The sequence below is a fragment of the Pristiophorus japonicus genome, chromosome 23 (assembly GCF_044704955.1).
Source record: "Pristiophorus japonicus isolate sPriJap1 chromosome 23, sPriJap1.hap1, whole genome shotgun sequence".
In the NCBI taxonomy this organism is placed as follows: Eukaryota; Metazoa; Chordata; class Chondrichthyes; family Pristiophoridae; genus Pristiophorus; species Pristiophorus japonicus.
In genome coordinates, this window is record NC_091999.1 from 4,095,746 (window position 1) to 4,121,068 (window position 25,323).

Genomic DNA, 25,323 nt, shown 5'->3' on the forward strand with positions numbered 1-25,323 from the left:
GGGAAGAGAGAGAGGGATAGAGACTGGGTGAGAGGGAGAGAGAAACAGTGCGAGGGAGAGACTGGGGAGAGAGAGAGAAAGAGAGAGAGACTGGGGTAGAGAGAGAAACAGTAAGAGAGCGAGAGAGACTGAGAGAGAGAGACACAGACTGGGGAAAAGAGAGAGAGAGAGAGACAGAGAGCAACTAGGGAGAGAGAGACTTCGGAGAGAGAGAGACTGGGGAAGAGAGAGAGAGAGAGACAGAGAGAGACTAGGGAGAGAGAGACTGGGGAGAGAGAGAGAGAGAGACAGACAGAGAGAGATAGAGAGAGACTGAGAAGCGAGAGAGACTGACTGGGGAGAGAGAGTGAAAGAGACTGAGGAGAGAGAGAGAGATTGGGGAGAGAGAGAGAGAGACAGATTGGAGAGTGAGAGAGAGAGAGAGAGAGAGATAGACTGGGGAGAGAGATAGACTGGGGCGGGAGAGAGACTGGGGAGAGAGAGAGAGAGAGAGAGACAGAGAGAGATAGAGAGAGACTGAGAAGCGAGAGAGACTGACTGGGGAGAGAGAGTGAAAGAGACTGAGGAGAGAGAGAGAGATTGGGGAGAGAGAGAGAGACAGATTGGAGAGTGAGAGAGAGTGAGAGAGAGAGACTGGGGAGAGAGAGAGACTGGGGAGAGAGAGAGAGATAGACTGGAGAGAGAGAGAGAGAGAGATAGACTGGAGAGAGAGAGAGATAGACTGGGGAGAGAGAGAGATTGACTGGGGAGAGAGAGAGAGATAGACTGGGGAGAGAGAAAGACTGGGGAGGGAGATAGACTGGGGAGAGAGAGAGAGAGCGACTGGGGAGAGAGAGAGCGACTGGGGAGAGAGAGAGAGAGCGACTGGGGAGAGAGAGAGATTGACTGGGGAGAGAGAGAGAGATAGACTGGGGAGAGAGAAAGACTGGGGAGGGAGATAGACTGGGGAGAGAGAGAGACTGGGGAGAGAGAGAGACTGGGGAGGGAGAGAGACTGGGGAGAGAGAGAGACTGGCGAGGGAGAGAGACTGGGGGGAGAGAGAGACTGGGGAGAGCGAGAGACTGGGGAGAGAGACAGACAGGGGAGGGAGAGAGACTGGGGAGAGAGAGAGACTGGGGAGGAGAGAGACTGGGGAGAGAGAGAGACTGGGGAGGGAGAAAGACTGGGGAGAGAGAGAGACTGGGGAGGGAGAGAGACTGGGGGGAGAGAGAGACTGGGGGGAGAGAGAGACTGGGGAGAGAGAGAAACTGGGGAGAGAGAGAGACTGGGGAGAGAGAGAGACTGGGGAGGGAGAGAGACTGGGGAGAGAGAGAGACTGGGGAGAGAGAGAGACTGGGGAGGGAGAGAGATTGGGGATAGAGAGACTGGGGAGAGAGAGAGACTGGGGAGAGAGAGAGACTGGGGAGGGAGAGAGACTGGGGAGAGAGAGAGACTGGGGAGAGAGAGAGACTGGGGAGGGAGAGAGACTGGGGAGAGAGAGACTGGGGAGAGAGAGAGACTGGGGAGGGAGAGAGACTGGGGAGAGAGAGAGACTGGGGAGAGAGAGAGAGAGAGATACTGGGGAGAGAGAGAGACTGGGGAGGGAGAGAGACTGGGGAGGGAGGGAGACTGAGGAGAGAGAGAGACTGGGGAGAGAGAGTGACTGGGGAGGGACAGAGACTGGGGAGAGAGAGAGACTGGGGAGAGAGAGAGAGAGAGATACTGGGGAGAGAGAGAGACTGGGGAGGGAGAGAGACTGGGGAGAGAGAGAGAGAGACTGGGGAGAGAGAGAGAGAGACTGGGGAGAGAGAGTGACTGGGGAGAGAGAGACTGGGGAGGGAGAGAGACTGGGGAGAGAGAGAGATAGACTGGGGAGCCAGAGAGACTGGGGGAGAGAGAGAGATAGACTGGGGGGAGAGAGTGACTGGGGAGAGAGAGACAGAGACAGATGTGAGAGCGAGAGAGACTGGGGGAAGAGAGAGAGAGAGACTGGGTGAGAGGGAGAGAGAAACAGTGCGAGAGGGAGAGACTGGGGAAAGAGAGAGAAAGAGAGAGAGACTGGGGTAGAGAGAGAAACAGTAAGAGAGCGAGAGAGACTGAGAGAGAGAGACACAGACTGGGGAAAAGAGAGAGAGAGAGAGAGACAGAGAGCAACTAGGGAGAGAGAGACTTCGGAGAGAGAGAGACTGGGAAGAGAGAGAGAGAGAGACAGAGAGAGACTAGGGAGAGAGAGACTGGGGAGAGAGAGAGAGAGAGACAGACAGAGAGAGATAGAGAGAGACTGAGAAGCGAGAGAGACTGACTGGGGAGAGAGAGTGAAAGAGACTGAGGAGAGAGAGAGAGATTGGGGAGAGAGAGAGAGAGACAGATTGGAGAGTGAGAGAGAGAGAGAGAGAGAGATAGACTGGGGAGAGAGATAGACTGGGGCGGGAGAGAGACTGGGGAGAGAGAGAGAGAGAGAGAGACAGAGAGAGATAGAGAGAGACTGAGAAGCGAGAGAGACTGACTGGGGAGAGAGAGTGAAAGAGACTGAGGAGAGAGAGAGAGATTGGGGAGAGAGAGAGAGACAGATTGGAGAGTGAGAGAGAGTGAGAGAGAGAGACTGGGGAGGGAGAGAGACTGGGGAGGGAGAGAGAGAGACTGGGGAGAGAGAGAGAGACTGGGGAGAGAGAGAGAGATAGACTGGGGAGAGAAAGAGACTGGGGACGGAGAGAGACTGGGGAGAGAGAGAGAGATAGACTGGAGAGAGAGAGAGAGAGAGATAGACTGGAGAGAGAGAGAGATAGACTGGGGAGAGAGAGAGACTGGGGAGAGAGAGAGAGATAGACTGGAGAGAGAGAGAGAGAGAGAGATAGACTGGAGAGAGAGAGAGATAGACTGGGGAGAGAGAGAGACTGGGGAGAGAGAGAGAGACTGGAGAGAGAGAGAGATAGACTGGGGAGAGAGATAGACTGGAGAGAGAGAGAGAGAGACTGGGGGAGAGAGAGAAATAGACTGGAGAGAGAGAGAGACTGGGGAGAGAGAGAGACAGGGGAGAGAGGGAGAGAGACTGGGGCGAGAGAGAGAGATAGACTGGGGAGAGAGAGAGAGACTGGGGGGAGAGAGACTGCGGGGAGAGAGAGACTGGAGAGAGAGAGAGACTGGGGAGGGAGAGAGACTGGGGAGGGAGAGAGAGAGACTGGGGAGAGAGAGAGAGATAGACTGGGGAGAGAGACTGGGAGAGAGAGAAAGAGAGACTAGGGGGGAGAGAGAGAGAGACTCGGGGAGAGAGAGAGAGAGAGAGACTGGGGGGAGAGAGAGACTGGGGGCGGGGGAGAGAGAGAGAGAGACTGGGGAGAGAGAGACTGGAGAGAGAGAGAGAGACTGGGAGAGAGAGAGAGAGACTGGGGGAGAGAGAGACTGGGGGAAGAGAGAGAGAATGGGGAGAGAGAGAGAGAGACTGGGGGGAGAGAGAGACTGGGGGAGAGAGAGACTGGGGAGAGAGAGAGACTGGGGAGGGAGAGAGACTGGGGAGAGAGAGACTGGGGAGAGAGAGAGACTGGGGAGGGAGAGAGACTGAGGAGAGAGAGAGACTGGGGAGAGAGAGAGACTGGGGAGGGAGAGAGACTGGGGAGAGAGAGAGACTGGGGAGAGAGAGAGAGAGAGATACTGGGGAGAGAGAGAGACTGGGGAGGGAGAGAGACTGGGGAGAGAGAGAGAGAGACTGGGGAGAGAGAGAGAGAGACTGGGGAGGGAGAGAGACTGGGGAGAGAGAGAGATAGACTGGGGAGAGAGAGAGACTGGGGGAGAGAGAGAGATAGACTGGGGGGAGAGAGTGACTGGGGAGAGAGAGACAGAGACAGATGTGAGAGCGAGAGAGACTGGGGGAAGAGAGAGAGGGATAGAGACTGGGTGAGAGGGAGAGAGAAACAGTGCGAGGGAGAGACTGGGGAGAGAGAGAGAAAGAGAGAGAGACTGGGGTAGAGAGAGAAACAGTAAGAGAGCGAGAGAGACTGAGAGAGAGAGACACAGACTGGGGAAAAGAGAGAGAGAGAGAGACAGAGAGCAACTAGGGAGAGAGAGACTTCGGAGAGAGAGAGACTGGGGAAGAGAGAGAGAGAGAGACAGAGAGAGACTAGGGAGAGAGAGACTGGGGAGAGAGAGAGAGAGAGACAGACAGAGAGAGATAGAGAGAGACTGAGAAGCGAGAGAGACTGACTGGGGAGAGAGAGTGAAAGAGACTGAGGAGAGAGAGAGAGATTGGGGAGAGAGAGAGAGAGACAGATTGGAGAGTGAGAGAGAGAGAGAGAGAGAGATAGACTGGGGAGAGAGATAGACTGGGGCGGGAGAGAGACTGGGGAGAGAGAGAGAGAGAGAGAGACAGAGAGAGATAGAGAGAGACTGAGAAGCGAGAGAGACTGACTGGGGAGAGAGAGTGAAAGAGACTGAGGAGAGAGAGAGAGATTGGGGAGAGAGAGAGAGACAGATTGGAGAGTGAGAGAGAGTGAGAGAGAGAGACTGGGGAGAGAGAGAGACTGGGGAGAGAGAGAGAGATAGACTGGAGAGAGAGAGAGAGAGAGATAGACTGGAGAGAGAGAGAGATAGACTGGGGAGAGAGAGAGATTGACTGGGGAGAGAGAGAGAGATAGACTGGGGAGAGAGAAAGACTGGGGAGGGAGATAGACTGGGGAGAGAGAGAGAGAGCGACTGGGGAGAGAGAGAGCGACTGGGGAGAGAGAGAGAGAGCGACTGGGGAGAGAGAGAGATTGACTGGGGAGAGAGAGAGAGATAGACTGGGGAGAGAGAAAGACTGGGGAGGGAGATAGACTGGGGAGAGAGAGAGACTGGGGAGAGAGAGAGACTGGGGAGGGAGAGAGACTGGGGAGAGAGAGAGACTGGCGAGGGAGAGAGACTGGGGGGAGAGAGAGACTGGGGAGAGCGAGAGACTGGGGAGAGAGACAGACAGGGGAGGGAGAGAGACTGGGGAGAGAGAGAGACTGGGGAGGAGAGAGACTGGGGAGAGAGAGAGACTGGGGAGGGAGAAAGACTGGGGAGAGAGAGAGACTGGGGAGGGAGAGAGACTGGGGGGAGAGAGAGACTGGGGGGAGAGAGAGACTGGGGAGAGAGAGAAACTGGGGAGAGAGAGAGACTGGGGAGAGAGAGAGACTGGGGAGGGAGAGAGACTGGGGAGAGAGAGAGACTGGGGAGAGAGAGAGACTGGGGAGGGAGAGAGATTGGGGATAGAGAGACTGGGGAGAGAGAGAGACTGGGGAGAGAGAGAGACTGGGGAGGGAGAGAGACTGGGGAGAGAGAGAGACTGGGGAGAGAGAGAGACTGGGGAGAGAGAGAGACTGGGGAGAGAGAGACTGGGGAGAGAGAGAGACTGGGGAGGGAGAGAGACTGGGGAGAGAGAGACTGGGGAGAGAGAGAGACTGGGGAGGGAGAGAGACTGAGGAGAGAGAGAGACTGGGGAGAGAGAGAGACTGGGGAGGGAGAGAGACTGGGGAGAGAGAGAGACTGGGGAGAGAGAGAGAGAGAGATACTGGGGAGAGAGAGAGACTGGGGAGGGAGAGAGACTGGGGAGAGAGAGAGAGAGACTGGGGAGAGAGAGAGAGAGACTGGGGAGAGAGAGTGACTGGGGAGAGAGAGACTGGGGAGGGAGAGAGACTGGGGAGAGAGAGAGATAGACTGGGGAGCCAGAGAGACTGGGGGAGAGAGAGAGATAGACTGGGGGGAGAGAGTGACTGGGGAGAGAGAGACAGAGACAGATGTGAGAGCGAGAGAGACTGGGGGAAGAGAGAGAGAGAGAGAGACTGGGTGAGAGGGAGAGAGAAACAGTGCGAGAGGGAGAGACTGGGGAGAGAGAGAGAAAGAGAGAGAGACTGGGGTAGAGAGAGAAACAGTAAGAGAGCGAGAGAGACTGAGAGAGAGAGACACAGACTGGGGAAAAGAGAGAGAGAGAGAGACAGAGAGCAACTAGGGAGAGAGAGACTTCGGAGAGAGAGAGACTGGGGAAGAGAGAGAGAGAGAGACAGAGAGAGACTAGGGAGAGAGAGACTGGGGAGAGAGAGAGAGAGAGACAGACAGAGAGAGATAGAGAGGGACTGAGAAGCGAGAGAGACTGACTGGGGAGAGAGAGTGAAAGAGACTGAGGAGAGAGAGAGAGATTGGGGAGAGAGAGAGAGAGACAGATTGGAGAGTGAGAGAGAGAGAGAGATAGACTGGGGAGAGAGATAGACTGGGGCGGGAGAGAGACTGGGGAGAGAGAGAGACTGGGGAGAGAGAGAGACAGATTGGAGAGTGAGAGAGAGAGAGAGAGAGATAGACTGGGGAGAGAGATAGACTGGGGCGGGAGAGAGACTGGGGAGAGAGAGAGACTGGGGAGAGAGAGAGAGACAGATTGGAGAGTGAGAGAGAGAGAGAGAGAGATAGACTGGGGAGAGAGATAGACTGGGGCGGGAGAGAGACTGGGGAGAGAGAGAGAGAGAGAGAGACAGAGAGAGATAGAGAGAGACTGAGAAGCGAGAGAGACTGGCTGGGGAGAGAGAGTGAAAGAGACTGAGGAGAGAGAGAGAGATTGGCGAGAGAGAGAGAGAGACAGATTGGAGAGTGAGGGAGAGTGAGAGAGATAGACTGGGGAGAGAGAGAGACTGGGGAGAGAGAGAGAGATAGACTGGAGAGAGAGAGAGAGAGATAGACTGGAGAGAGAGAGAGATAGACTGGAGAGAGAGAGAGAGATAGACTGGAGAGAGAAAGAGAGAGATAGACTGGAGAGAGAGAGAGATAGACTGGGGAGAGAGAGAGACTGGGGAGAGAGATAGAGACTGGAGAGAGAGAGAGATAGACTGGGGAGAGAGAGAGACTGGGGAGGGAGAGAGACTGGGGAGGGAGAGAGAGAGACTGGGGAGAGAGAGAGACTGGGGAGAGAGAGAGAGATAGACTGGGGAGAGAAAGAGACTGGGGACGGAGAGAGACTGGGGAGGGAGTGAGAGAGACTGGGGAGAGAGAGGGAGAGAGACTGGGGAGAGAGAGAGAGAGCGACTGGGGAGAGAGAGAGAGAGACTGGGGAGAGAGAGTGAGAGCGACTGGGGAGAGAGAGAGATAGACTCGGGAGAGAGAGAGAGAGCGACTGGGGAGAGAGAGAGATAGACTGGGGAGAAAGAGAGATAGACTGGGGAGAGAGAGAGAGAGTGACTGGGGAGAGAGAGAGAGATAGACTGAGGAGAGAGAGAGATAGACTGGGGAGAGAGAGAGAGCGACTGGGGAGAGAGAGAGAGATTGGGGAGAGAGAGAGATAGACTGGGGAGAGAGAGAGATAGACTGGGGAGAGAGAGAGATAGACTGGGGAGAGAGAGAGAGATAGACTGGGGAGAGAGAGAGACAGAGATAGACTGGGGAGAGAGAGAGAGAGATAGACTGGGGAGAGAGAGAGAGATAGACTGGGGAGAGAGAGAGACAGAGATAGACTGGGGAGAGAGAGAGAGAGAGAGAAACACTGGGGAGAGAGAGAGACTGGGACGGGAGAGAGACTGGGGAGAGAGAGAGACTGGGGAGAGAGAGAGACTGGGGAGTGAGAGAGAGATCGACTGGGGAGGGAGAGAGACTGGGGAGAGAGAGAGAGATAGACTGGGGAGAGAGAGAGATAGACTGGGCAGAGAGAGAGATAGACTGGGCAGAGATAGAGACTGGGGGAGAGAGACTGGGGAGAGAGAGAGAGATAGACGGGAGAGAGAGAGATAGACTGGGCAGAGAGAGAGACTGGGGGAGAGAGAGAGATAGACTGGAGAGAGAGAGAGATAGACTGGAGAGAGAGAGAGAGAGACTGGGGAGAGAGAGAGACTGGGGAGAGAGGGAGAGAGACTTGGGAGAGAGAGAGAGATAGACTGGGGAGAGAGAGAGAGACTGGGGGGAGAGAGACTGCGGGGAGAGAGAGACTGGGGAGAGAGAGAGACAGGGGAGGGAGAGACACTGGGGAGAGAGAGAGACTGGGGAGGGAGAGAGACTGGGGAGAGAGAGAGACTGGGGAGAGAGAGAGACTGGGGAGAGAGAGAGACTGGGGAGGGAGAGAGACTGGGGAGAGAGAGAGACTGGGGAGGGAGAAAGACTGGGGAGAGAGAGAGACTGGGGGGAGAGAGAGACTGGGGAGAGAGAGAGACTGGGGAGAGAGAGAAACTGGGGAGAGAGAGAGACTGGGGAGAGAGAGAGACTGGGGAGGGAGAGAGACTGGGGAGAGAGAGAGACTGGGGAGAGAGAGAGACTGGGGAGGGAGAGAGATTGGGGAGAGAGAGACTGGGGAAAGAGAGAGACTGGGGAGAGAGAGAGACTGGGGAGGGAGAGAGACTGGGGAGAGAGAGAGACTGGGGAGAGAGAGAGACTGGGGAGAGAGAGAGACTGGGGAGAGAGAGAGACTGGGGAGAGAGAGAGACTGGGGAGGGAGAGAGACTGGGGAGAGAGAGACTGGGGAGAGAGAGAGACTGAGGAGAGAGAGAGACTGGGGAGAGAGAGACTGGGGAGAGAGAGTGACTGGGGAGAGAGAGAGAGAGACTGGGGAGAGAGAGAGAGAGACTGGGGAGAGAGAGTGACTGGGGAGAGAGAGACTGGGGAGGGAGAGCGACTGGGGAGAGAGAGAGACTGGGGAGGGAGAGAGACTGGGGAGAGAGAGACTGGGGAGAGAGAGAGACTGGGGAGGGAGAGAGACTGGGGAGAGAGAGAGACTGGGGAGAGAGAGAGAGAGAGATACTGGGGAGAGAGAGAGACTGGGGAGGGAGAGAGACTGGGGAGGGAGGGAGACTGAGGAGAGAGAGAGACTGGGGAGAGAGAGTGACTGGGGAGGGACAGAGACTGGGGAGAGAGAGAGACTGGGGAGAGAGAGAGAGAGAGATACTGGGGAGAGAGAGAGACTGGGGAGGGAGAGAGACTGGGGAGAGAGAGAGAGAGACTGGGGAGAGAGAGAGAGAGACTGGGGAGAGAGAGTGACTGGGGAGAGAGAGACTGGGGAGGGAGAGAGACTGGGGAGAGAGAGAGATAGACTGGGGAGCCAGAGAGACTGGGGGAGAGAGAGAGATAGACTGGGGGGAGAGAGTGACTGGGGAGAGAGAGACAGAGACAGATGTGAGAGCGAGAGAGACTGGGGGAAGAGAGAGAGAGAGACTGGGTGAGAGGGAGAGAGAAACAGTGCGAGAGGGAGAGACTGGGGAAAGAGAGAGAAAGAGAGAGAGACTGGGGTAGAGAGAGAAACAGTAAGAGAGCGAGAGAGACTGAGAGAGAGAGACACAGACTGGGGAAAAGAGAGAGAGAGAGAGAGACAGAGAGCAACTAGGGAGAGAGAGACTTCGGAGAGAGAGAGACTGGGGAAGAGAGAGAGAGAGAGACAGAGAGAGACTAGGGAGAGAGAGACTGGGGAGAGAGAGAGAGAGAGACAGACAGAGAGAGATAGAGAGAGACTGAGAAGCGAGAGAGACTGACTGGGGAGAGAGAGTGAAAGAGACTGAGGAGAGAGAGAGAGATTGGGGAGAGAGAGAGAGAGACAGATTGGAGAGTGAGAGAGAGAGAGAGAGAGAGATAGACTGGGGAGAGAGATAGACTGGGGCGGGAGAGAGACTGGGGAGAGAGAGAGAGAGAGAGAGACAGAGAGAGATAGAGAGAGACTGAGAAGCGAGAGAGACTGACTGGGGAGAGAGAGTGAAAGAGACTGAGGAGAGAGAGAGAGATTGGGGAGAGAGAGAGAGACAGATTGGAGAGTGAGAGAGAGTGAGAGAGAGAGACTGGGGAGGGAGAGAGACTGGGGAGGGAGAGAGAGAGACTGGGGAGAGAGAGAGAGACTGGGGAGAGAGAGAGAGATAGACTGGGGAGAGAAAGAGACTGGGGACGGAGAGAGACTGGGGAGAGAGAGAGAGATAGACTGGAGAGAGAGAGAGAGAGAGATAGACTGGAGAGAGAGAGAGATAGACTGGGGAGAGAGAGAGACTGGGGAGAGAGAGAGAGATAGACTGGAGAGAGAGAGAGAGAGAGAGATAGACTGGAGAGAGAGAGAGATAGACTGGGGAGAGAGAGAGACTGGGGAGAGAGAGAGAGACTGGAGAGAGAGAGAGATAGACTGGGGAGAGAGATAGACTGGAGAGAGAGAGAGAGAGACTGGGGGAGAGAGAGAAATAGACTGGAGAGAGAGAGAGACTGGGGAGAGAGAGAGACAGGGGAGAGAGGGAGAGAGACTGGGGCGAGAGAGAGAGATAGACTGGGGAGAGAGAGAGAGACTGGGGGGAGAGAGACTGCGGGGAGAGAGAGACTGGAGAGAGAGAGAGACTGGGGAGGGAGAGAGACTGGGGAGGGAGAGAGAGAGACTGGGGAGAGAGAGAGAGATAGACTGGGGAGAGAGACTGGGAGAGTGAGAAAGAGAGACTAGGGGGGAGAGAGAGAGAGACTCGGGGGAGAGAGAGAGAGAGAGACTGGGGGGAGAGAGAGACTGGGGGCGGGGGAGAGAGAGAGAGAGACTGGGGAGAGAGAGACTGGAGAGAGAGAGAGAGACTGGGAGAGAGAGAGAGAGACTGGGGGAGAGAGAGACTGGGGGAAGAGAGAGAGAATGGGGAGAGAGAGAGAGAGACTGGGGGGAGAGAGAGACTGGGGGAGAGAGAGACTGGGGAGAGAGAGAGACTGGGGAGAGAGAGAGACTGGGGAGGGAGAGAGACTGGGGAGAGAGAGACTGGGGAGAGAGAGAGACTGGGGAGGGAGAGAGACTGAGGAGAGAGAGAGACTGGGGAGAGAGAGAGACTGGGGAGGGAGAGAGACTGGGGAGAGAGAGAGACTGGGGAGAGAGAGAGAGAGAGATACTGGGGAGAGAGAGAGACTGGGGAGGGAGAGAGACTGGGGAGAGAGAGAGAGAGACTGGGGAGAGAGAGAGAGAGACTGGGGAGGGAGAGAGACTGGGGAGAGAGAGAGATAGACTGGGGAGAGAGAGAGACTGGGGGAGAGAGAGAGATAGACTGGGGGGAGAGAGTGACTGGGGAGAGAGAGACAGAGACAGATGTGAGAGCGAGAGAGACTGGGGGAAGAGAGAGAGGGATAGAGACTGGGTGAGAGGGAGAGAGAAACAGTGCGAGAGGGAGAGACTGGGGAGAGAGAGAGAAAGAGAGAGAGACTGGGGTAGAGAGAGAAACAGTAAGAGAGCGAGAGAGACTGAGAGAGAGAGACACAGACTGGGGAAAAGAGAGAGAGAGAGAGACAGAGAGCAACTAGGGAGAGAGAGACTTCGGAGAGAGAGAGACTGGGGAAGAGAGAGAGAGAGAGACAGAGAGAGACTAGGGAGAGAGAGACTGGGGAGAGAGAGAGAGAGAGACAGACAGAGAGAGATAGAGAGAGACTGAGAAGCGAGAGAGACTGACTGGGGAGAGAGAGTGAAAGAGACTGAGGAGAGAGAGAGAGATTGGGGAGAGAGAGAGAGAGACAGATTGGAGAGTGAGAGAGAGAGAGAGAGAGAGATAGACTGGGGAGAGAGATAGACTGGGGCGGGAGAGAGACTGGGGAGAGAGAGAGAGAGAGAGAGACAGAGAGAGATAGAGAGAGACTGAGAAGCGAGAGAGACTGACTGGGGAGAGAGAGTGAAAGAGACTGAGGAGAGAGAGAGAGATTGGGGAGAGAGAGAGAGACAGATTGGAGAGTGAGAGAGAGTGAGAGAGAGAGACTGGGGAGAGAGAGAGACTGGGGAGAGAGAGAGAGATAGACTGGAGAGAGAGAGAGAGAGAGATAGACTGGAGAGAGAGAGAGATAGACTGGGGAGAGAGAGAGACTGGGGAGAGAGAGAGAGATAGACTGGAGAGAGAGAGAGAGAGAGAGATAGACTGGAGAGAGAGAGAGATAGACTGGGGAGAGAGAGAGACTGGGGAGAGAGAGAGAGACTGGAGAGAGAGAGAGATAGACTGGGGAGAGAGATAGACTGGAGAGAGAGAGAGAGAGACTGGGGGAGAGAGAGAAATAGACTGGAGAGAGAGAGAGACTGGGGAGAGAGAGAGACAGGGGAGAGAGGGAGAGAGACTGGGGCGAGAGAGAGAGATAGACTGGGGAGAGAGAGAGAGACTGGGGGGAGAGAGACTGCGGGGAGAGAGAGACTGGAGAGAGAGAGAGACTGGGGAGGGAGAGAGACTGGGGAGGGAGAGAGAGAGACTGGGGAGAGAGAGAGAGATAGACTGGGGAGAGAGACTGGGAGAGAGAGAAAGAGAGACTAGGGGGAGAGAGAGAGAGACTCGGGGGAGAGAGAGAGAGAGAGAGAGAGAGACTGGGAGAGAGAGAGAGAGACTGGGGGAGAGAGAGACTGGGGGAAGAGAGAGAGAATGGGGAGAGAGAGAGAGAGACTGGGGGGAGAGAGAGACTGGGGGAGAGAGAGACTGGGGAGAGAGAGAGACTGGGGAGGGAGAGAGACTGGGGAGAGAGAGACTGGGGAGAGAGAGAGACTGGGGAGAGAGAGACTGGGGAGAGAGAGAGACTGGGGAGGGAGAGAGACTGAGGAGAGTGAGAGACTGGGGAGAGAGAGAGACTGGGGAGGGAGAGAGACTGGGGAGAGAGAGAGACTGGGGAGAGAGAGAGAGAGATACTGGGGAGAGAGAGAGACTGGGGAGGGAGAGAGACTGGGGAGAGAGAGAGAGAGACTGGGGAGAGAGAGAGAGAGACTGGGGAGGGAGAGAGACTGGGGAGAGAGAGAGATAGACTGGGGAGAGAGAGAGACTGGGGAGAGAGAGAGACAGGGGAGAGAGGGAGAGAGACTGGGGCGAGAGAGAGAGATAGACTGGGGAGAGAGAGAGACTGGGGGGGGAGAGAGACTGCGGGGAGAGAAAGACTGGAGAGAGAGAGAGATAGACTGGGGGAGAGAGAGACTAGGGAAAGAGAGAGATATACTGGGGAGAGAGAGAGAGATAGACTGGGGAGAGAGACTGGGAGAGAGAGAAAGAGAGACTAGGGGGGAGAGAGAGAGAGACTCGGGGGAGAGAGAGAGAGAGAGACTGGGGGGAGAGAGAGACTGGGGGCGGGGGAGAGAGAGAGAGAGACTGGGGAGAGAGAGACTGGAGAGAGAGAGAGAGACTGGGAGAGAGAGAGAGAGACTGGGGGAGAGAGAGACTGGGGGAAGAGAGAGAGAATGGGGAGAGAGAGAGAGAGACTGGGGGGAGAGAGAGACTGGGGGAGAGAGAGACTGGGGAGAGAGAGAGACTGGGGAGGGAGAGAGACTGGGGAGAGAGAGACTGGGGAGAGAGAGAGACTGGGGAGGGAGAGAGACTGAGGAGAGAGAGAGACTGGGGAGAGAGAGAGACTGGGGAGGGAGAGAGACTGGGGAGAGAGAGAGACTGGGGAGAGAGAGAGAGAGATACTGGGGAGAGAGAGAGACTGGGGAGGGAGAGAGACTGGGGAGAGAGAGAGAGAGACTGGGGAGAGAGAGAGAGAGACTGGGGAGGGAGAGAGACTGGGGAGAGAGAGAGATAGACTGGGGAGAGAGAGAGACTGGGGAGAGAGAGAGACAGGGGAGAGAGGGAGAGAGACTGGGGCGAGAGAGAGAGATAGTCTGGGGAGAGAGAGAGACTGGGGGGGGAGAGAGACTGCGGGGAGAGAAAGACTGGAGAGAGAGAGAGATAGACTGGGGGAGAGAGAGACTAGGGAAAGAGAGAGATATACTGGGGAGAGAGAGAGAGATAGACTGGGGAGAGAGACTGGGAGAGAGAGAAAGAGAGACTAGGGGGGAGAGAGAGAGAGACTCGGGGGAGAGAGAGAGAGAGAGACTGGGGGGAGAGAGAGACTGGGGGCGGGGGAGAGAGAGAGAGAGACTGGGGAGAGAGAGACTGGAGAGAGAGAGAGAGACTGGGAGAGAGAGAGAGAGACTGGGGGAGAGAGAGACTGGGGGAAGAGAGAGAGAATGGGGAGAGAGAGAGAGAGACTGGGGGGAGAGAGAGACTGGGGGAGAGAGAGACTGGGGGGAGAGAGAGAGATACTGGGGGGAGAGACAGAGAGACTGGGGGGAGAGAGAGAGAGAGAGAGAGAGACTGGGGAGAGAGAGACTGGGGGGAGAGAGAGAGACTGGGGGGAGAGAGAGATTGGGGGGAGAGAGAGAGACTGGGGGGAGAGAGAGAGACTGGGGGAGAGAGAGAGTGGGGGGTGGGCGAGAGAGAAACTGGGAGGAGAGAGAGAGAGAGAGACTGGGGGGAGAGAGAGAGACTGGGGGAGAGAGAGAGAAACTGGGAGGAGAGAGAGAGAGAGAGACTGGGGAGAGAGACTGGGAGAGAGAGAGAGAGAGAGAGAGACTGGGGGAGAGAGAGAGAGAGAGAGACTGGGGAGAGAGAGAGATTGGAGAGAGAGAGAGGCTGGGGGAGAGATAGAGACTGGGGGGAAAGAGAGACTGCGGGGAGAGAGAGAGAGACTGGGAGGAGAGAGAGAGAGACTGGGGGAGAGAGAGACTGGGGAGAGAGAGAGACTGGGGGAGAGAGAGCGAGACTGGGGGGAGAGAGAGAGAGAGACTGGGGAGAGAGAGAGAGAGAGAGAGAGACTGGAGAGAGAGAGATAGAGAGAGACTGGGTGGAGAGAGAGACTGGGGAGAGAGAGACTGGGGGGAGAGAGAGAGACTGGGGGGAGAGAGAGACTGGGGGGAGAGAGAGAGACTGGGGGGAGAGAGAGACTGGGGGGAGAGAGAGAAACCGGGAGGAGAGAGAGAGAGACTGGGAGGAGAGAGAGCGAGACTGGGGAGAGAGACTGGGAGAGAGAGAGAGAGAGAGAGACTGGGGGAGAGAGAGAGAGAGAGAGACTGGGGAGAGAGAGAGACTGGAGAGAGATAGACTGGGGGGAGAGAGAGAGACTGGGGGGAGAGAGAGAGAGAGAGACTGGAGAGCAAGAGAGAGTGAGAGACTGGTCAGAGAGAGAAAACAATGAGAATGGCATAGAGAGACCCACAGAAGGAGCGCGAGAGAGCGATGGAGAGAGAGAGACAGAGGTAGAGAGACAAAGAGAGTGATAGAGGCACAGAGACGGAGCGAGAGAGACAGAGGCGGGGAGAGAGCAGCGATGGAGGGAGAGAGTGAGAGAGAGACAGAGAAGGAAGTGAGAGAGCAAACGACAGGGAGATACAGACAGGACAGACTGATCGGGGGCAGAGAGAAAACACAGAGAGAGAGAGAGAGAGAGAGAGCGACGGAGAAGGAATTGAGAGAAAAAGACGGAGACAAGAGATAGAGAAATAGCTGGACAGAGACAGGAGGGAGAGATAGGGAGACAGAGTGATGGAGGGAGAGGTTCAGACGGAAGGCAAGCACCTTACCCCAGTGCTGATGTTACTCCTTTGTGTTCCATGGGGCTGGTCGCTCTCTCTCTCGCTCAGTCGCCTGCTCCCTCTCTCTCTCTCTCTCTGTGGTTTGGCTTGGCTCTCTCCCTCCGGCCTGCTTATCCCGGGCTCAGGCCCCTGCGTGTGTCAGCGTCCCTACGAAGGGTAGGGGAGGGGGGGTTTGGTGTCCGAGGAGCAGGGGGCAACCTGCGGAGGTTCCTTCTCTCTGCCGGCGAAGTGTTAATCCCTGTGACCGGGAGGAAGGGAATCGCCACAGCTCCTCCTCCCCCTCCCCCCCCTCAGGTACCCAGTGCTGCCGGATCAGAGCCTCTACCAGACAGCGAGAGGCACAATCGAGTTTCCTGGGATGGTCTAAGTCGGAGCGACCAGGAGCAGGGACCCTGGCTTGTCTAGTCCCCCCCATGCCCCCCACCCCCGCCGCTCCACCCCCCGGTCATAGTCTCCCCAATCAACCAGAACCTGTCGAACCAGGGGGTCACAGTCTCGGGATAAGGGGTCGGCCATTTAGGACTGAGATGAGGAGAAATACATAGAAAACAGGTGCAGGAGTAGGCCATTCGGTCCTTCGAGCCTGCACCGCCATTCGATGAGTTCATGGCTGAACATGCACCTTCAGTACCCCATTCCTGCTTTCTCGCCATACCCCTTAATCCCCCTAGTAGCAAGGACTTCATCTAACTCCTTTTTGAATATATTTAATGAATTGGCCTCAACAACTTTCTGTGGTAGAGAATTCCACAGGTTCACCACTCTCTGGGTGAAGAAGTTTCTCCTCATCTCGGTCCTAAATGGCTTACCCCTTATCCTTAGACTGTGACCCCTGGTTCTGGACTTCCCCAACATCGGGAACATTCTTCCTGCATCCAACCTGTCCAAACCCGTCAGAATTTTAAACGTTTCTATGAGATCCCCTCTCATTCTTCTAAACTCCAGTGAATACAAGCCCAGTTGATCCAGTCTTTCTTGATAGGTCAGTCCCACCATCCCAGGAATCAGTCTGGTGAACCTTCGCTGCACTCCCTCAATAGCAAGAATGTCCTTCCTCAAGTTAGGAGACCAAAACTGTACACAATGCTCCAGGTGTGGCCTCACCAAGGCCCTGTACAACTATTGCAACACCTCCCTGCCCCTGTACTCAAATCCCCTAGCTATGAAGGCCAACATGCCATTTGCTTTCTTAACCGCCTGCTGTACCTGCATGCCAACCTCCAATGACTGATGTACCATGACACCCAGGTCTCGTTGCACCTCCCCTTTTCCTAATCTGTCACCATTCAGTTAATAGTCTGTCTCTCTGTTTTTACCACCAAAGTGGATAACCTCACATTTATCCACATTATACTTCATCTGCCACGCATTTGCCCACTCACCTAACCTGTCCAAGTCACTCTGCAGCCTCATAGCATCCTCCTCGCAGCTCACACTGCCACCCAACTTAGTGTCATCCGCAAATTTGGAGATACTACATTTAATCCCCTCGTCTAAATCATTAATGTACAATGTAAACAGCTGGGGCCCCAGCACAGAACCTTGCGGTACCCCACTAGTCACTGCCTGCCATTCTGAAAAGTACCCATTTACTCCTACTCTTTGCTTCCTGTCTGACAACCAGTTCTCAATCCACGTCAGCACACTACCCCCAATCCCATGTGCTTTAACTTTGCACATTAATCTCTTGTGTGGGACCTTGTCGAAAGCCTTCTGAAAGTCCCAAATATACCACATCAACTGGTTCTCCCTTGTCCACTCTTCTGGAAACATCCTCAAAATATAGTCTCCCCAATCAACTAGAATCTGTAGAACCAGGGGTCACAGTCTCAGAATAAGGGGTCGGCCACTCAGGACTGAGGTGAGGAGATAAACATAGAAAACAGGAGCAGGAGTGGGCCATTCGGCCCTTCGAGCCTGCATCGCCATTCAATAAGATCATGGCTGATCATGCAACTTCAGTCCCCCATTCCTGCTATAGAAACTTCTTCACTCAGAGGGTGGTGAATCTTTGGAACTCTTTGCCCCAGAGGGCTGTGGAGGCTCAGTCTTTGAGTATATCCATGGCAGAGATCGGTAGGTTGTTGGATATTGAGGGAATCGAGGGATTATGGGGACAGTGCAGGAAAGTGGAGTTGAGGTCAAAGATCAGCCGTGATCGTATTGAATGGCGGAGCAGGCTCGAGGGGCCGAATGGCCCACTCCTGCTCCTGTTTCTTATGTTCCTGTGGCGGGGGGGTGGGGAAAGTGGAGGAGGGAACGGGGTACAGAGGGAGGGGAACGGGAAGCAATGGGAGATGGGGCAATTGGGGTGGAAGGAGGGAGGGGGACAGGGAAGGAGAGAATGGGGGGGGGGGTAGAGGCTTTACAACATCGGTGTTTTGAAATGGAGTCCGTCACTAGCACTGTTTTATTTTCAAATATTGCGAGAGGCAGAATCGAGTTTCCGGGTTGGTCAAAGTCAGAGCGACCAGGAGCGGGGACCCTGGCTTGACCAGTTCCCCCACTCCCGCCACCGCTATAACAACACCAACTTGTATTTATAGAGTGCCTTTAATGTGAAACATCTCAAGGTGCTTCACAGGAGCATTATGAGATTACAAAGCTTGACACCGAGCCGAATAAGTAGAAATTAGGGCAGGTGAGCAAAAGCTGGGTCAAAGAGGCGGGTTTTAAGGAGTGTCTTGAAGGAGGAGAGAGAGAGGTAGAGAGGCGGAGAGGTTTAGGGAGGGAGTTCCAGAGCTTGGGGCCCAGGCAACAGAAGGCACGGCCCACCGATGGTGGAGTGAGTATAATCAGGGATGCTCAGGGGGCAGAATTAGAGGAGCGCAGACATCTCGGGGGTTGTGGGGCCAGAGGAGATTACAGAGATAGGGAGGGGCGAGGGCCATGGAGGGATTTGTAAACAAGGATTAGAATTTTGAAATCGAGGCGTTGTTTAACCGGGAGCCAATGTAGGTCAGCGAGCACAGGGGGTGATGGGTGAGCGGGACTCGGTGCGAGTTAGGACACGGGGCAGTGGAGCACAGGGGGTGATGGGTGAGCGGGACTGGGTGTGAGTTAGGACACGGGGCAGTGAGCACAGGGGGTGATGGGTGAGCAGGACTGGGTGCGAGTTAGGACACGGGGCAGTGAGCACAGGGGGTGATGGGTGAGCGGGACTGGGTGTGAGTTAGGACACGGGGCAGTGAGCACAGGGGGTGATGGGTGAGCGGGACTCGGTGCGATTTAGGACACGGGGCAGCGAGCACAGGGGGTGATGGGTGAGCGGGACTCGGTGTGAGTTAGGGCACGGGGGCAGTGAGCACAGGGGGTGATGGGTGAGCGGGACTGGCTGTGAGTTAGGACACGGGGCAGTGAGCACAGGGGGTGATGGGTGAGCGGGACGCGGTGCGAGTTAGGGCACGGGGGCAGTGAGCACAGGGGATGATGGGTGAGCGGGACTGGGTGCGAGTTAGGACACGGGGCAGCGAGCACAGGGGGTGATGGGTGAGCGGGACTGGGTGCGAGTTAGGACACGGGGCAGCGAGCACAGGGGGTGATGGGTGAGCGGGACCGGGTGCGAGTTAGGACACGGGGCAGCGAGCACAGGGGGTGATGGGTGAGTGGGACTGGGTGCGAGTTAGGACACAGGGGCAGCGAGCACAGGGGGTGATGGGTGAGCGGGACTTGGTGTGAGTTAGGACACGGGGGCAGCGAGCACAGGGGGTGATGGGTGAGCGGGACTCGGTGCGAGTTAGGACACGGGGTCAGCGAGCACAGGGGGTGATGGGTGAGTGGGACTTGGTGTGAGTTAGGACACGGGGCAGCGAGCACAGTGGGTGATGGGTGAGCGGGACTCGGTACGAGTTAGGACACGGGGCAGCGAGCACAGTGGGTGATGGGTGAGCGGGACTCGGTACGAGTTAGGACACGGGGCAGCGAGCACAGTGGGTGATGGGTGAGCGGGACTTGGTGCGAGTTAGGACACGGGGGCAGCGAGCACAGGGGGTGATGGGTGAGCGGGACTGGGTGCGAGTTAGGATACGGGGTCAGTGAGCACAGGGGGTGATGGGTGAGCGGGACTGGGTGTGAGTTAGGACACGGGGCAGCCGAGTTTTGGATCACCTCTAGTTTATGTCAGGTAGAACGCGGGAGGCCAGCCAGGAGTGCGTTGGAATTTTCCCAACCGTGGCCGCAGAGCGACCCAGGGAACTCAGCGGGGACTCCTACCCTGCCCCTCCTCACGCACCCAGTCTGTTTTAAAAGTTGGGCCAGCATATTTTAAAAGCAATAATCGCTGCCTCTTTAAACGCAGGCTCTGCCACTCTCTGCAAGAATTCTTAGACGGTTAGAAAAGAGATGAGCGTCTTCAGCAGACTGGGGATTGTTCTCGAAAGGCTGCTGCCCCCAAATTAGACGGCTTCACAGCCATCCCGCTGGGTGTGGGGGTGGGGAAGGGGGCTGCCATTTTAAACAGAAAGGCTGTTAGCTACCAACCTGCAGCCAGGCGAGAGAACCATCAGCGGCCCTTTAACCGCAGCCCTGCAGAAGGGCACTGTCCCTTTAAATACCCAGCCAACCACAGCTAAAGAGAAACGCTGCCCCTTTAACTATCTGTCACCCACGCGTGATGAGAGGCACTGTCCCTTTAAATATCTGTAACCCAGAGTAACGAGAGACACTGTCGCAAGGAATATCTGTCACCGACAGGCAAGGAGCAACAGAGCCCTTTAAATATCTGTCACCTACAGGTAAGGAGAGATACTGTCCCTTTAAATATCCGTCACTCACAGGTGAAGGTTAAGGAAGGGCATCGTACCTTTAAATACCCACGCAGATTTAAAGGGACAGTGCACCTTCCTGCTTGTCTGTCATCTGTGGTTGACAGATAGTTAAAGGGATAGTCCCTCTCGTTACCTGTGGTTGACAGATATTTAAAGGGACAGTCCCTCTCGTTATCCGTGGCTGACAGATAGTTAAAGGTACATTACCTCTCGTTACCTGTGGGTGACAGATAGTTAAAGGGACATGACCTCTCATTTTCTGTACATGACATAATTAAAGGGACAGTACCACTCGTTAACTGTGCATGACAAATAGTTAAAGGGACAGTCCCTCTCATTACCTGTGGCTGACAGATAGTTAAGGGATAGTCCCTCTTGTTACCTGTGGGTGACAGATATTTAAAGGAATAGTCCCTCTCGTTACCTGTGGGTGACAAATATTTAAAGGGACAGTCCCTCTCGTTATCTGTGGGTGACAGATATTTAAAAGGACAGTCCCTCTCGTTACCCGTGGGCGACAGATAGTTAAAGGTACATTACCTCTCGTTACCTGTGGGCGACAGATAGTTAAAGGTACATTACCTCTCGTTACCTGTGGGTGACAGATAGTTAAAGGGACAGTCCCTCTCGTTATCTGTGGGTGACAGATATTTAAAAGGACAGTCCCTCTCGTTACCTGTGGCTGACAGATAGTTAAAGGTACATTACCTCTCGTTACCTGTGGGTGACAGATAGTTAAAGGGACAGTCCCACTCGTTACCTGTGGGTGACAGATAGTTAAAGGGACAGTCCCTCTCGTTACCTGTGGGTGACAGGTAGTTAAAGGGACAGTCCCACTCGTTACCTGTGGCTGACAGATAGTTAAAGGGACAGTCCCACTCGTTACCTGTGATCGGCAGGGTATTTAAAGGGACAGTGCCCTTTGGGCAGGTTTGCGGTTAAAGTGACGCTGACGGCTCTCTCGTCCGGCTACAGTCGGTAGCTAACAGCCTTCCTGTTTACAGTGGCATCCCCGCGCCCCCGCCCCCCACCCCTCCCCCAACCCCCCCCCACCCCTGTACGCAGCGTGATGGCTGCAAATGTGTCTAGTCTGGGGGCAGCAAAGCCTTTCTAGAACAATCTCCCGTCTGCTGAAGATCCTTGCCTCCTTTCTAAACACCTCGGAATGCTTGCAGAGAGCGGCAGAGGCTGCGTTTAAAGGGGCAGTGACAACACTTCCCCACCCCCTTTAAAAACAGACCGGGGAAGGCGGGCGGGAGGGACAGGGTCAGGGAATTACCCCAACCACCGCACCCCCATGAGTCCTGAGTTTCCTGGGCCCCGCTGGGACCATGGTTAGGTGGGAATTAGGAGCAGGAGTCGGCCATTCGGCCCCTCGAGCCTGCTCCGCCATTCAATAAGATCACGGCTGAGCTTTGACCTCAACACTTTCCTGCACTGTCCCCATATCCCTCGATTCCCTCAATATCCAACAATCTACCGATCTCGGCCTTGAATATACTCAAAGACTGAGCCTCCACAGCCCTCTGGGGCAGAGAATTCCAAAGATTCACCCCCCTCTGAGTGAAGAAGTTTCTCCTCATCTCAGTCCTAAATGGCCGAGCCCTTATCCTGAGACTGTGTGACCCCCTGGTTCCAGAGGTTCTGGTTGATTGGGGAGACTATGACAGGGGTGGGGGGGTGCATGGGGGGAACTGGACAAGCCAGGGTCCCTGCTCCTGCTCACTCCGACTTAGACCATCCCAGGAAACTCGATCCTGCCTCTCGGAATATTTGAATATGAAACAGTGCTCGTGACGGAGGGGTGGGTCCATTTACAAACACCGCTGTGGGACTTGCAGATATAACCCTGGCCCACCCTCCCTCTGTCCTCCCCCTTTAAGACGGAGCTCTGCCCTTTCATTCTCCTCCAGCGTTCCCCCCACCCGCCCCCGAGCTGGGAGTAAAGGAGCCGGCCGCCTGGTAGAGGCTCTGATCTGGCAGCGCTTGGTACCTGAGGGGGGGAGGGGGAGGAGGAGCTGTGGCGATTCCCTTCCTCCCGGTCACAGGGATTAACACTTCGCCGGCAGAGAGAAGGAACCTCCGCAGATTGCCCTCCGCTCCCCGACACCACCCCCACCCCCCTCTTCATAGGGACGCTGACACACGCAGGGGCCTGAGCCCGGGATAAGCAGGCCGGAGGAAGAGAGCCAAGCCAAACCACAGAGAGAGAGAGAGAGAGTGACCGGGCTATAGAGAGAGAGAGAGAGAGAGAGAGAGAGAGAGAGAGAGAGGGACTGGGCTATAGAAGAGAGAGAGAGAGAGAGAGAGAGAGACCGGGCTATAGAGAGAGAGAGAGACCGGGCTATAGAGAGAGAGAGAGAGAGAGAGAGACCGGGCTATAGAGAGAGAGAGAGAGAGAGAGAGAGAGGGACTGGGCTATAGAGAGAGAGAGAGAGAGAGGGACTGGCTATAGAGAGAGAGAGAGAAGAGAGAGAGAGAGGGACTGGGCTATAGAGAGAGAGAGAGAGAGAGAGAGAGAGTGACCGGGCTATAGAGAGAGAGAGAGAGAGAGGACTGGGCTATAGAGAGAGAGAGAGAGAGAGAGAGGACTGGGCTATAGAGAGAGAGAGAGAGAGAGAGAGAGAGAGACCGGGCTATAGAGAGAGAGAGAGACCGGGCTATAGAGAGAGAGAGAGAGAGAGAGAGAGAGAGAGAGAGAGAGAGAGAGAGACCGGGCTATAGAGAGAGAGAGAGAGAGGACCGGGCTATAGAGAGAGAGAGAGAGAGAGAATGGGGCTATAGAGAGAGAGAGAGAGAGAGAGAGAGAGTGACCGGGCTATAGAGAGAGAGAGAGAGAGAGAGAGAGAGGGACTGGGCTATAGAGAGAGAGAGAGAGAGAGAGAAGTGACGGGCTATAGAGAGAGAGAGAGAGAGACCGGGCTATAGAGAGAGAGAGAGAGAGAGAGAGAGTGACCGGGCTATAGAGAGAGAAGAGAGAGAGAGAGAGTGAGAGAGAGACCGGGCTATAGAGAGAGAGAGAGAGAGAGAGAGAGGGACCGGGCTATAGAGAGAGAGAGAGAGAGAGAGAGAGAGTGACCGGGCTATAGAGAGAGAGAGAGAGAGAGAGAAGGGACTGGGCTATAGAGAGAGAGAGCGAGAGAGAGAGAGAGTGACCGGGCTATAGAGAGAGAGAGAGAGAGAGAGAGAGAGAGAGTGACCGGGCTATAAGAGAGAGAGAGAGAGAGAGGGACTGGGCTATAGAGAGAGAGAGAGAGAGAGAGAGAGAGAGTGACCGGGCTATAGAGAGAGAGAGAGAGAGAGAGAGAGAGAGAGAGTGACCGGGCTATAGAGAGAGAGAGAGAGAGAGAGAGAGAGAGAGAGGGACTGGGCTATAGAGAGAGAGAGAGAGAGAGAGTGACCGGGCTATAGAGAGAGAGAGAGAGAGAGAGAGAGAGAGTGACCGGGCTATAGAGAGAGAGAGAGAGAGAGAGAGAGAGAGTGACCGGGCTATAGAGAGAGAGAGAGAGAGAGAGAGAGTGACCGGGCTATCGAGAGAGAGAGAGAGAGAGAGAGAGAGAGAGAGAGAGTGACCAGGCTATAGAGAGAGAGAGAGAGAGTGACTGGGCTATAGAGAGAGAGAGAGAGAGAGAGAGAGAGAGGGACTGGGCTATAGAGAGAGAGAGAGAGAGAGAGAGAGAGAGTGACCTGGCTATAGAGAGAGAGAGAGAGAGAGAGACCGGGCTATAGAGAGAGAGAGAGAGAGAGAGAGAGAGATGGGGCTATGAGAGAGAGAGAGAGAGAGAGACCGGGCTATAGAGAGAGAGAGAGACCGGGCTATATAGATAGAGAGAGAGAGAGAGAGAGAGATGGGGCTATAGAGAGAGAGAGAGAGAGAGAGACCGGGCTATAGAGAGAGAGAGAGAGAGAGAGAGAGAGTGACCGGGCTATAGAGAGAGAGAGCGAGAGAGAGAGAGAGTGACCGGGCTATAGAGGAGAGAGAGAGAGAGAGAGAGAGAGAGAGTGACCGGGCTATAGAGAGAGAGAGAGAGAGAGAGAGAGGGACTGGGCTATAGAGAGAGAGAGAGAGAGAGAGAGAGAGTGACCGGGCTATAGAGAGAGAGAGAGAGAGAGAGAGAGAGAGAGAGAGTGACCGGGCTATAGAGAGAGAGAGAGAGGAGAGAGAGAGGACTGGGCTATAGAGAGAGAGAGAGAGAGAGAGTGACCGGCTATAGAGAGAGAGAGAGAGAGAGAGTGACCGGGCTATAGAGAGAGAGAGAGAGAGAGAGAGAGAGAGAGTGACGGGCTATAGAGAGAGAGAGAGAGAGAGAGAGAGTGACCGGGCTATCGAGAGAGAGAGAGAGAGAGAGAGAGAGAGAGAGAGAGAGAGTGACCAGGCTATAGAGAGAGAGAGAGAGAGTGACTGGGCTATAGAGAGAGAGAGAGAGAGAGAGAGAGAGAGGGACTGGGCTATAGAGAGAGAGAGAGAGAGAGAGAGAGTGACCTGGCTATAGAGAGAGAGAGAGAGAGAGAGACCGGGCTATAGAGAGAGAGAGAGAGAGAGAGAGAGAGATGGGCTATAGAGAGAGAGAGAGAGAGAGAGACCGGGCTATAGAGAGAGAGAGAGACCGGGCTATATAGATAGAGAGAGAGAGAGAGAGAGAGATGGGGCTATAGAGAGAGAGAGAGAGAGAGAAGACCGGGCTATAGAGAGAGAGAGAGAGAGAGAGAGAGGACTGGGCTATAGAGAGAGAGAGAGAGAGAGTGAGAGGGACTGGCTATAGAGAGAGAGAGAGAGAGAGAGAGAGGGAGAGAGGGACCGGGCTATAGAGAGAAAGAGAGAGAGAGAGAAACTGGCTATAGTGAGAGAGAGAGAGAGAGAGAGAGAGAAAGAGAGACCGGCTATAGAAAGAGAGAGAGAGAGAGAGAGGGACCTGGCTATAGAGAGAGAGAGAGAGAGCGAGAGGGAGAGAGGGACCGGCTATAGAGAGAGAGAGAGTCCGGGATATAGAAAGAGAGAGAGAGAAAAAGAGAGAGAGAGACGGGCTAGAGAGAGAGAGAGAGAGGGACCGGGCTATAGAGAGAGAGAGAGAGAGAAAGAGAGACCGGGCTATAGAGAGAGAGAGAGAGTCCGGGATATAGAAAAGAGAGAGAGAGAGAGAGAAAGGGACCGGGCTATAGAGAGAGAGAGAGAGCGAGAGGGAGAGAGGGACCGGGCTATAGAGAGAGAGAGAGTCCGGGCTATAGAGAGAGAGAGAGAGAGAGAGAGAGAGAGAGTGCGGGCTATCGAGAGAGAGTGTGAGAGAGAGAGAGGGACCGGGCTAT

At 55.3% G+C, this 25,323-nt stretch overlaps 1 protein-coding gene across 1 annotated transcript in view; it reads right to left on the bottom strand.

Annotated features, from left to right (window-relative positions):
- The window catches only part of LOC139235691 (zinc finger protein 436-like), a 32,456-nt gene extending 16,929 nt beyond the window's left edge, over nucleotides 1-15,527 (bottom strand). The window contains exon 1 of the mRNA XM_070866729.1: nucleotides 15,242-15,527. Within this exon, the coding sequence (XP_070722830.1) occupies nucleotides 15,242-15,273 (32 nt within the window). The 5' untranslated portion in view covers nucleotides 15,274-15,527. The remainder of the gene's footprint in view (nucleotides 1-15,241) is intronic.
- Between the last annotated feature and the right edge of the window lie 9,796 nt (nucleotides 15,528-25,323).